Below are 13,254 nucleotides of genomic sequence, written 5' to 3'. Positions count from 1 at the left end.
AAGTGAAATAAATTATCTCTATCATACACAAATGTTCACATGCAGCAACCTCTTTGTAATTAGAACATTTTGGAAGTGAATGAATTAAAAACAGTGTGGGAGAACAGATAGGGCTAATGGTCAGGACTTAAGTTACTGGCTCATGTGGGAGTGTGTTTGCCATCCAAAATTGGCTATTTGTAAATGTATGATGTCTAATTTTCCAACCAGCCAGATTATAGCAAATAATAAAAAATAAAAATCAACAGACAATGTGGCACAGTGACTTACAAACTATGATAAAACTGTTTCAATGAAAGCAGTCTTGAACACACATAAATTACTTACTTCATTCAGTGACTAGTTTCAATCTCTTACAGGATCATCAGTAGACAGTTTTACTCCTTGGTGACAGCAGGGCATGATGGTGTGGAGCAGGCCACTTTGGAGAGGTATGAGGAACACTGAGGTAACTGGCTCTTAAGCACTGTCTCCTGCAGTCACCAAGGAGTAAAATGGTCCAATGATGATCCTATAAGAGATTGAAAATGTTCATAATAAATAACTCATATATGATCAAGACTGCTTTTTTTAAAATAATTTTAGAACTGTGGTTAGGGTGTAACCAAAGTGAACATGGCAACATGTTTTCATGTCTGTGAGTGTAATATTAAGCACAGTTACTTGTTTATAATTTGTAATGATCCTTAACCATAGTTTATGGCTTACTTACTTTTTTTTAATTTCAAACCATTTGTCAGAAACATAGTTAAAAAGTAGGTAGTGGTCCTTTATTCTGTCAATAGCAGTCAGCACATCGTCATCACTCAGAGCATACTTCAGCAGAACTGCCTCTAAGAATCTGTAAAAAGAAAGTACACCTCGTGGTGAGTATAAAGTTTGTGATGGGCTTCAATGAGTCTGACCTTGGCAGCCAGAGACTGTGGTCATGTATGTCTGAACTGTGTACATGTGTGTGTGTGTGTGTGTGTGTGTGTGTGTGTGTGTGTTTGTGTGTGTGTGAGTTTGTTTTTACCTAATTGTGATGAAGGTCTTTCTGGCCAAAAGCTTACTTGTTTAACAGTTTTTTTGATGTGCCTACCTGTGACTCAGCATATCCACTACATTGTGAGTAGCAATATATCCTATTCATAATGTTACCATTATTCCATCCTGGATTTTCTGTTGTTTGAAAGTAAACAAACATATAGCACACACATGAATCAAAGTTGTGTTATAAATTGATTAGCCTTAATAAAAATACGTCTTTCTTTGTAGTTTATTTTCTGAAACTCTTTCTACATATCATGCACATCCACACTTGTGTTTCCACTTTAGACCAATAAAACACTGAAAAAAGATTCATAATTCATTATCAATGCATTGGCTGATTTCATATAGTATCTAATAAAAGTACATTTGCTTTTGTATTTACTAATGAAGGTCTGTTGATTAATTCTCTCTTTATAACATGGCTGAAGAATTGTATATTAATATTCAACAGTCTTTATTACTAACCTACGGATGTTGAATAGTAAAAAGACCACAATTTATGTGTGTCATTACTAAATTAACAACAGTAAAATATCTGCAAAAATTTCAGATGCCAGCAGTGATAAACTGAGGATTCAGATGCTACAGGAAGGGCTGTTCATTTAGAATACATGCCATGTAAGATATCCAAATGTTGTAGCTAGATAGGATATATGGTACAAGTGTAGACATTGTTTTTGATTTGACTCAATTTAAAGAAGGGGACAAAGCAACAGTGGACGTAGCACCATGTTGCCTATATCAATTTAAGTTTATTGTGCAATATCTCTCTCTGCCCCTCTAATAAGGCTATTCAGCACCCTTGAGGGACAGTAGGAGAGCCTTTATGTCTTTGTTAGACACAATCTCTTCAGGAATTAGTGATCCAATTATTTTGTGTCTTTTGGCCTCCAGGCAGGGTTTTGCATTGGAAGATTAAATGTAGTGCAGTTTCATCCCTATTTACCACAGAGTCTAAACTCAAGAGCTTGTTTCTCTATTGCCATCATGTATAGATGTTATATGAAGTTCCCGAAGCCAGCCATTAAACTCAGCATGAGTTTAATCTGGCACCTATTCAAACACGGTGTTGCAGAACTGGTTTTGGCACCGTTAAATTCCCATGTTTCTGTTGTTTTTGCATCTTAGCCAAAAGTTCTATGTGCTGCATACTGATATAGCTAGAAAAAATGCACGAAAATGTAAACAGCAAAGACAATATTATAGTGTTTCTATTAGATGAAATTTGTGGATTAAAGCTAAAAATGATGAACCTACACAGCAAAAACAACACTGCGAATCTCCAATGTACAGGGATGTGGTAATAGAAAATTTGACTAGTAAAAATACAGACAACAGGACCAATAAACATTGTTGAAGATGCCACAAAACTGTGACGAGTGGTGTTGAGTGCATGGAATGTGTAAACATATTCCATTTTTGATGAGAGAAAGTAAATCCTTCACTAAAAGGACAGGAGATAACCACAAAAAACTGGAATTGTAATGAATACAGGTCAGATACTATTAGGCCTAAAATATGTAACATACTCAATTATAATGGACCTGAATATAATGAAATTTACACAATCACATCTGAAGCCAAACACAAGAAATAGAGCAGCATGGATTGTGGCACAAAAGTGCAGCTGTATTTAAATCATCTAATAATAACCACAGCAAAAAATTTGCAGCAACCCATAATTGATGGTGCCTGTTTTGAAATTGAGTAAAACAATCAATGTATCAAATGCAACAGATAAAGAACAAGATGGAACACAGAATCAAGAAATACCAAGACAAAAAAACAACATACATTAGAATCTAATCTGTCAGTTTTGGAAGAGGAATGACTACAAAAACAAAGATCTTGACAACTCAAAAAAACATTAAAATTGAAGACATAGTGAAGCCTGGAGCAATATTCAACCAGATCCTCACCAACACTGAAGACCAGTAATCTGTCAAAGAGTGGCTTAGTTATTATAGGTGGTTCCAATGATGTATACCACAATGAAACAGCTGCAGCTCTAAAGACAACACTGAGCAAGTTAACAAACGCAAACATTATGTTATTTAAAATACCTCATTGCTACAATTTAATTGACTCATCATGTGTAAACAGAAAAATAACCAAAACTACAAAGTATTTTGAAACAATTTGCAAATAGTTTAAAAATGTAATGCTGTTAGATATTAAGGAATGTCTCAGTTGTAACCATTTGACAATTGTAACTGCTTGAGAACTTGTCATACTAGACATGGTCAAGCCCTAAGTGAGTTAGGAAAGACACTGCTGGCCCAAAAAATAATTAGTATGGTAAATAATAAATCTTGTATCAACAATTTAGAAAATATGTCTCAAAACTCGGAACCAGATCAGGGAAACATATGAGGCTGACCAAGCCTGAAATGTGTCAGACTTGGTCAAAACAAAGAGCTTCAGGACATAATACAAAAAACACACTTAAAGTAAATAATCAAACTAAGTCGAGTGTAAGCAATGTACTATTTAGTAGTAAAAATGAACACTTTTGTTACATATAAACATGCAATCCCTAAGAAACAAAGTCAGTAAACTAGAGTACTGGCTGGAGGAAATTAACAGTGTCATTCTCTGTGTGAATGAACATTGGATTAAAAGTGCAGAAATAAGCTTATTTTTACCATTTGGCTAATCACTGGCAACAAACTACTGTAGACCAAACAATGACCATGGTCGAGTGTCCATTTACAACAAAAATTTGAATCTAAAATATTCAATCATAGACCCACAAGCCTGCCTGTTGACGGACTTTTTGAAGCATCTACCTTGGTTATACACACTCAGAAACTCATTATTGCAACAGTTAACTGACCACCAGCTTCTGATGAGGAGATATTCACAGAAAAACTCTCTGAATTAATTTTATTGACTGTCAAATGTAAGCAATATAAAACATTTATCACAAGAGACATTAATATAGATGTTAGAGTAAAGAGAAAAACTGTGGTACACATCCTAAATATCTTAAGATCAATGAATTACTAATGCTTCAATGAAAAACTGACCAGAATGGAGGCATGCCTTGACAATATAATTAACAATGTGTGTAGGAATCAAGTAGAGTGGGACACCATCAAATTATGTCTATCTGATCATGATGGCATATGGAACAAAACTGGAAATCTGACATTTGATGATACCATATAATTACATATAGAGTTCGCAAGGAAGAGAACATTGAAATAATGAGAAATGAACTGAGTAGAGTAGAATGGGCTAGAATACTAACCATCAATAAAGATATAAATGAAAGCTTTTCTGCATTCATAACCAATATAAAAAGTACATTAGACAGTAACCACTCTCTTATTACTGACAGATGTAACCCTAGCAATATGCACAAACCACAACATACAAAAAAGTGGTACACTGCACATCTCAATAAAATCAGAATCCCTTTACTCATGCTGAAGGACAAAATTGAAGGCAGTTAAGAAAACAAGAATATATATACAAAATTAAGAAAAATATACAAATCTGATATTAAAGCAGCAAAAATGAAAGCAAATGAAGAGGATATTTTAAATTCTAAAAACAAATGTAAAGCTGCCTGAAACATTGTCAAAAGTGAGATAAACATGAGAAAGGAAGAAATCAATTACCCAATTAATTGTAACACTTTCAATGAATGCATCATAAATTCAGTAAGTGCCCATGTACCAAAAAGTGTCGGTTTAAGTAATCACAGAAAAAAAAACAGATAAAATATTTAACAGGTGTAGAATAACTGCTACAGATATAAATAATTCTGTAAACAAGCTAAATAACTCTAGAACAGAATTTGTAATAAACTCCTCTACTCTACCTTGAAAATACAATCCTTGGTGTGGTCATTTTCCCAGATTGCCTTAAAATCACAGTTACACTCCCCATATACAAAAAGGGTGTCAGAGAAATACCAGATAACTATAGACCAATACCAATTGTCCCTATACTGGCCAAAATCATAGAGAGCTGTTTACACACAGAGATTTAGATGTATGTTGAGAGCAATTAATTACTTAATGGCAGCCAGTTTGGACTCAGAACTAATCAATCAATGATAAGAGCTATTGAAAGCCTGATAAATGAAATTCACAATGCTTTTGAAAGGCAACAGGCCACATATGCAGCCTCATAGACTTAAGCAAAGCATCTGATTCAGTATCACATGAGATAATTGTTAAAAAATTAGAATATTATGGTATTGCAGACAAACCACTTAATTTGATTAAATCATATCTAAATAACAGACAATAGTTAGTGTATATGAACAATGAAAGGTCAGAAGTAATGAAAATTAAGAGAGGGATTCCACAGGACTCTATTCTTGGACTCTTCCTCTTTATTGTCTATGTTGCCAACCAGTTATGTATAAACAACACAAAAACAGAGGAAATTTATGTTAATCAGAAGATACGGAAAGAAGAGAATCGCAGTGTCAAAGTATTTGGAATAAAAATTGACAGGCAGACTTTAACATATAATATTCCTGCTGTAAAAACTAAGATAATCTGTCAGTAAAAGTTCATTGATGCTTTGCTCTTATGCATTCTTTCAGTCACAGCTACAATATGCGATTCTGTTATGGGGTAACTCAACAGGCACAAACTGTGTATTAAAATGGCAAAAAAAGCAATTAGATGTATACAAGGATTGGGTCCAAGAGAAACATGTAAGGAGCACTTCAGCCTATTAAACATAATGACACCTCCAAGTCTCTATATGTATAACTGCTTAATATACGTAAAAGAAAATATACAATAATTTACACAGAGAATGAATTTATGTTTTCACAGCACTAGAAACAACTGCATGCTTGATATACCATATTCTAGACTGTCATTGACACACAACAGTTATGAACACCTAAGTCTAAAGTTATATAATAAACTGCCACAATCACTCAAAACCCTCACCCTCTTCAAATAATAAGGAGGTATTAGACACATTGTTTAAGAATAAAGAATACTGCTCAATTGCAGAATATGTTGGAAGTAATTTGGAATGAATGTATAAACAATGAAATAATGTAACAATCATTAACTAAATGTGAAAAACTGTATAATTAATTCTTGAATGTAAACTATATAACTATTATTACTGAAATCTTCTGATTAGTAAGAAGTTTATTTATTTGTGTGTATGTGTAAAATGATGATGTATGTAAAATGTAAAAATTACTAACTACTAGAAAGATGTATAATCATGCATAATGTAAAAATTAGTAACAACTATACTTTTATGAATATGTAAAATGTGTTTTGAGGAAGCTAATTGCATGATAAACATGCTGAATGGCTAATAAATAAACATAAACATACAGCTCCAATTTTACCATCACCTTAGGTACAGGACAGGTTGTGGCCCAGCAAATTTATTTATTTATTTATTGTATTTTTTTTGCATGGAGACACCAACTGGTGTCTTTTGCAAACGTCATATCATTTTTTTACAAGTTTAGTACAAAATATATATATATATATATATATATATATATATATATATATATATATATATATATATATATATACACACACACAATAATTTATTTTAGTTTAATATTAATATTCACTTAAAGAGTATAAACACTTGTCAATCAAGAAATGTTTCAGTTTCACTTTGAATAAGTTCCCTTTGTGGCACCTTATAGAGCTCGGTAATCTGTTGTACCATATTTGACCACTAATGCATGGACTATGGTCTGTTGTTTTTAATTTTGTTCTTTGTCTGTAGTAGCAGTCTTTATTTCTTGTATTATAGGCATGCATATCAGAGCACTTTGTTTCTTTGTTTTGATGTGTCATAAAAAATATAATTAATTTGTAAAGATACAGTGAGTAGACTGAGGTATTATGAGGAACAAGGATTTCCCTGCATGAATCTCTATACCCTAATCCATGGATAATTCTGATTGCTCTTTTCTGTAGGGTTAATATTCTATTCATATGTAAGTCGGCAGCACAACCCCATATCTCTATCCCATAATTAATCTGTGGAAAAATGGTTCCATAATAAATTGTTTTTAATGTCTGATGTGGAACTACTTTTGATAACTGGCTGATTAGATGTAATGAACTGCTGATTTTATTGCATAAAAATTTGATATGGTTTACCCATCTTAGATTTTCATCTAGGTGAATACCTAGAAATCTGCAGCCTTCTGTGTCCATTACTTCAATTCCACCTATGTTACTGATAGAGGTTTGATGTGAGTTTGTAAGTTTAAATGACAATAACTGAGATTTACTGATATTAACTTTCAAACCTTGATCTTGGGAATAAGTAGTTATTTGCTGTAGTCCCTCAGTGGCTACCAACGTTAACTCATCATTTTGTTTACCAAGAAATAACAGTGAGGTATCATCTGCATAGGTTACCAATTGGGAGTTGAAAGGTTGCTCTATATCATTTATGTACACTAGGAAAAGGAAAGGGCCCAAAATTGAGCCCTGGGGTACACCTTGTGTGACTGTCTCATATTTGGACTGGAAATTAATGATCTGATTATTGATTTTGTAAGTCAGCTTTGTACACTGCTTGCGGTTAAATAAATATGTAGCCAGCAATTGCATGGATGCAGCATTTACATTGTATGACTCAAGTTTACTTAAAAGTAACTCATGGTTTACCGAGTCAAAGGCTTTAGTAAGGTCTAGAAATATGCCAGCTGTTTGCATTCCTTGATCAAGGGCACCATACGTTTTGTGAAGAAATTCCGTAATTGCTGTGATAGTACTATGATCTTTTCGGAATCCGTGTTGTGTCTCTGTTAGGAACTTATTTTTCAAGAAATAGTCACTAAGTTGTGTCAGCAGCACAACTTCAAATACTTTGCTGAAGACAGGTGTTAATGATATGGGCCTGAAATTTGAAACCTCTTCCTTGGATCCTTTTTTATGCACTGGTTTAACTGTGCTCCATTTCAATACATTTGGAAATGTATGTTTTCTGATACTGCAGTTTACCAGGTGGGTGATTATTTTAACTAATTCCTTATTACATTTTTTAATCACGATACTACTTAAACCATCCCATCCAGATGAGAACTTATTCTTCAGGTTATTTATTATCCTGCCTATTTCTTTTTCACTTACTTGTTTGAATTCAAAAGGTGGCTCTTCAAAGGGGCAGAGCTTTACCTCACTACTCACAACTGTGTTATTAATTGGACTAACAGCTGCAGATATAAAGTATTTATTGAAAACATTGCAGACTTTATTAGGATCTTTAATTGTGTTTCCTTCATGTCTTATAATTAAAATTTCAGTTTCTGGCTTCGGGGTGGCTTTGCGAAATTGATTTACAATTCTCCATGAGGTCTTGGCTATATTGTCTGATTGAGCTATTTCACTGCTGTATATCTGTTTTCTTAGATTTGAAAGCTCTTTCTTAAAGATTTTCTTGGCTTTGTTGTACTTGGCCTTAAAAACCTGCAGGTTTGTTGACTTGTGTAACACATCCAGGTCCTGGATGTTTTGCCTGAGTTTTATCATATTTGCTGGAAGTATCAGTCTGTTGGTTTTTGCACTTTGGTTATGGGTGAACACTCTTTGTATTTTCTTAACAGGGCAGCATCTGTCAAAGTGTCTTAGCATAGTATCATAGAATTTGGCCCATTTGTTTTCAGATCCTTCAGTGTGGTAAACCAGATCCCAGTCCTCTATAGCTAATTTATTTCTTAAGGCAAGGATGTTACCCTCTTTTAGGATTCTTTTATTTTCGATAACTTTTGTCATTTTTGGGATGCTTGTGTTTACATACTCTACAAGCTGGCATTTGTGGTCAGAGTAGTGAAAATCCATATTCCAGCACCTAACACTGTCTTTAATATGTTTACATAGTATAATGTAATCAATTCTGCTAGATATGGACTTTGTTACCCTGGTATCACTATTTACTACATTTATGAGATTATATGAGTTAAGAGTATCTATTAACCTCATATTACACAAACTGGAAGATTTTGCCTCAATATTCAGATCACCAAGTATAGTTAGGTCCCTGGGACCACAACATCCCACTACTCTACTAAATATGTCTATGAAGCTAACTACATCCGCCTTTGGTGGATGGTAAATCCCAATAACTTTATGTTTTCTCGTAACCTCTCTACACTCTTTGGTGTGGACTTCAAATAAGGTTGTTGCCCCTATCATGGCTAGCTTGTCTTGTTGTTCATTACCAGTAATACCTGAGTGATCAGAGACCCTCAGCCTCACAAAGAATCCTGACATTCTATGATGATCTTTGATCTTGTTACACAAGCTTGCTTTTAACATCACATCCAGTGCTTTCCCATGACTTTAGTGCCCTCATTGTACAAAAAGCTCACAAACGTACTTGTTCATTCTATCCTTATCACGTGTGCAGGCAGCTATCCTGGTCAGCAGATTCTTGTCTGGGTGTCTATTATCATTGTGGCCTAGAGCCCACAGCAGAGTGTCATCCCAGATCTCACGGTCACCCCATTTCAGAACAAGACAGTGCCTGCAAAAAGAAAATGTGTCCTGTATACATCAAATTATCCTGTGGTGTAGCAAAATGAACACCCTGAAGCTATGATTCCAATGACAGAAGTAGCATTCATATTATGTACAAGTTGTATGCTGTGTGTGGTAAAAATCACAGTGACATTCACCTACAGATAAAATTTAGGATAAAAATTTTACTATCTTCTATAATATTTTCCAACTATTTTAGTTCTGTAGTGAGGTATAGATATAGTCATAAAACCGTTGGTTATTATCATAGGAGATAAATTTTCATAGTGTCTCCAGCTGTTCTCACAAATAGTTTAGGATGTTGTCAGTGTTATTGACTGAAGCAAACACTATAATGTACCATGCATATTCAATGGTGAGGGGTTTGACACACTGGTGCTGGTTTCGTGGCTTTGGGAGTTGATGAATGGCTTAGAATCATTGGGTAATGTAAGAAAAGTGTACATGGATGGTGCCCTGCTGAGAAGAGCATGTATCCATTAAAGCGTAGGAATGGAAACAAAATGTGTTGTATGATGGTGTTCAGTGTTCCACCAATGAACACCAGTCATGTCAGGTCATAATTATAATGTGAAATGATGCCTCATAACTGGCACATTAGCTTTTAATGAAGCTTCTATCGAATGGTTGTCGACAATCCTAGTTGACTTCATGGGTTCAAGATTGAGTCTAATTTGTGCTTCTACAAAAAAATGTAAAAAAAGGAGCACCAGAAGTAAATATTATTTACTGTATTGTAATAAACAGTCTAAATTATACACAGTATTTCTTTGGGATTTATAATGTTTTTTTAGCATGATTTTAGTTGGGGAAATTTGTCTGTAATCTTAAGTTACAGTTGAGCACTTGTGTTGTTAATTTGTGGTTAGTGGGAAACACAATAATTTTTAAGGGAGATAGAAAGAGATTAATATGATCAGTTGGTATCAGGCCTCCCTGTGAAGCAATGGGTGGAGATATTGATCAAGATTCCTATTTATCAGATGATGAAATTCAGGGAAAACCATACCATACAGCAGCATAAGAGCAAAACCTGATCCATCATCATGATTTCTTTCATTAGATGATATCAAGCAAGACAGAAAACATCGTCTCACTTACAAATGTGAATCTAAGCATCATAGATGCTAGGTATGTCATAATCAAACTGTGTTTATGTTTGTGAACAGTCAAGAACAAGTTTATCCAGATTGTTTTGAGGGCATTGATAAGTTTCGGAATATTTCACTAAGCTAAGGTGAGCAAGGCAAGATGTCATTCACACGAGAATTTTTCTTATGAGTCAAAACTGATTTCATTGTGTAATTTTCAGGACTATATAAGTAAATATTAAATTGAAATATGTTATTCCTATACATCTATAATAAAATAACTACCTACTACCTGCAACTATTTTTAAGTGGCAAATACAAACCTAATAATTCTGGGCAGTAATGGATTAAGGTCCAAGTGACACTAGCTGCTGCATTGTGCACCAAGCTAAGAGAGGCACCACAACTGTAAGATTTCTATACAGGGAGTATTACAATCAGTAGTGGCCGCTTGGGGCACCAAGTTGTGGGGGTGGGGGGTGGGGGACAAGTGCAAGATTTGTTTACAGTGTGTATCACAATTAACAGTGAAAACTAATACAGGTGAAAGGTGAAAGGTGGGGAGGGTGGAGGGAGGAGGGGGGGGGGGGGGGGGGGAAGAATGGATAATAAGTCAGTTTTATGGAAAGCTGTTATTGGATCAGGCCTACATATGCAGTAATATTTGAGAGAAAGTGTGCTTGTTTGAACATTTTTTGGCGAGTGTCAACTTTGATGAGTCACTGAAGCTGTTATCTATGGTATAAGAGCCATGCTGTAATTATGTTAAATTTTCTTTTGCACAGTTTAAAGATACAACCATTCTCTACTTGCAGATGGATTTTTGTTGCTTTCCAGTAAGTCACTTTGTTGTAATAATGGTGGATGTGGATTGCCAGTGTCACAAAAAGCGTAAATGGAAGCCCTGTTGCTGTCTTTCACAGCTGTTACTTTTTTATACACATAAATCTACATAAAGTGCTAGTAGCACATGCTTACCTTATTTGATTTTGCATCTTCATGCACCATGTGCTGGACCTCAGTACAGTATTTCCATTTCACTGCTCATTGTTGCAAAGTTTATATCAGAGCTTTCTGTTATATCAGAGATGACCGGGTGCCATTTGTTGTTGTATACTCACGTAAGATGGTGCTCAGGGAATGATCAGGTGCCTTTTACTTGTGTGAAACTGTGCATCACTTACAGAGTTGTGAAAAGTACATGGTCATCAGTGCTCATGCTTACTGTGAGCCCAAAAAAGAACAGAGTGTAAGCAATTCTATATCACAGCCAGTAAAGAGAACTTGTGACTCTTCTAATATTATTGACAGTACTTTGAAGTAAATTTCAAGAGAATATAGAGAAACTACATGTCCTGTATCACCTAAAAAGAGTTCTTGCAGGTAACATAAGTTTTCATTGGGCATGTGTTTACACAGGGAGTCATAAGGTGGAAAAACCATGACTTTTATGTGGAAAAACAGTTCCTAACAGTAGCAGCTGTATTGGAAAAATATAAGATTGTAGTGTAAGACTTTCCTGATATGAGTAAAACAACCCTTGGGCATGCTATTTGGAAATTGGTTCTCAGAAATAAAAAGTCAACAAAAAACCTGTGCTGATGGAAAATAACTGACTAGCTGGAAAAAGGGACTGATTCTTGTGGGAAATAAGACAACTGTGAAACACTGGATGGGCTATTCCTTACACTGATGCAAGCTAGTGTGGTGAAAATCATTCCAGACACAAAAAATGGCAGACACAAAAAGATGCCTATGCATAGGAAAATGTACTCAATTATCACAGAGGAAATGTTCATAAGTGGTATGCCTCAAAAGAAGAAATTTAAACTCAGTCTGGCTCTGAAGAAAAAAAAGGGGAACGAAGGGGGTTTATGCAAAATGCTGGCTTATGTGCTGCTGAACAGGAAAGAAGGTTTGAATTCTCAGAAATGGATGCTGAACACTACAAAGAGTGGTTTAGGAGTGTTTTAGAAAAATTGCCAAACAGATCTGTGATTGTTATAGATCAGGCTTCAATCACATGCTGATAAATCTAGTATGTACTTCCAGATTTTTGGGGTCATCAATGCATTACTCACTAACTCTACTTTTAACAAAAAAACATTCACGTCCATACACTAATGATCCAAAATATTATTACCACCTACTATCATGTTGGTCCACCCATGGAATGCAACACAGTAGCAGCATCACATGGTGTGGATGCAACAAGTTCTTGATAGACTTTTGAACGTATATGTGGCACTGGAAGTCTACATGAAGGTCACACAATTATCAAAAATTACAGGCCAGTAGTTTGTGGGCATGGAGTTGATGCCCTAGAGTGTCCCAGATGTGTTCCATAGGATTGAGATCTGGCAAATTTGGTGACCACAACATCAACAAGAATTCACTATCATGCTTTTCTAACAACTGTAGTATGGTTCTAGTCTCATGACATGAACAGTTATCTTGCTGAGAGATGCCATCACCTTTGAGAAAGACATTAAATAGGAAGGGATGCAAGTGGTTGGCAATAATGTTCACACAGTCCATAGCTGTCATGATACTTTCGGTTACTACCATAGGTCCCACAGAATCCAGATGAGTGTACCCAGTGACATAATACTGCCCCACTGGCT

The 13,254-nt window shown here is 35.0% G+C and overlaps 1 protein-coding gene across 2 annotated transcripts in view; it reads right to left on the bottom strand.

Annotated features, from left to right (window-relative positions):
- The window catches only part of LOC126484832 (aminopeptidase Ey-like), a 243,462-nt gene that overhangs the window by 26,126 nt on the left and 204,082 nt on the right, over positions 1-13,254 (bottom strand). For both annotated transcript variants that reach the window (XM_050108430.1, XM_050108438.1), the window contains exons 15-16: positions 9,379-9,525; positions 713-841 (exon numbers count right to left, since the gene is read on the bottom strand). In XM_050108430.1, coding sequence (XP_049964387.1) covers positions 713-841; positions 9,379-9,525 — 276 coding nt within the window. The remainder of the gene's footprint in view (positions 1-712; positions 842-9,378; positions 9,526-13,254) is intronic.

The sequence above is a fragment of the Schistocerca serialis genome, chromosome 1, assembly GCF_023864345.2.
Source record: "Schistocerca serialis cubense isolate TAMUIC-IGC-003099 chromosome 1, iqSchSeri2.2, whole genome shotgun sequence".
NCBI classification, from domain to species: domain Eukaryota; kingdom Metazoa; phylum Arthropoda; class Insecta; order Orthoptera; family Acrididae; genus Schistocerca; species Schistocerca serialis.
Note: the sequence above shows the minus strand (reverse complement) of the source record. Positions and strands in the feature narration are given on the sequence as shown.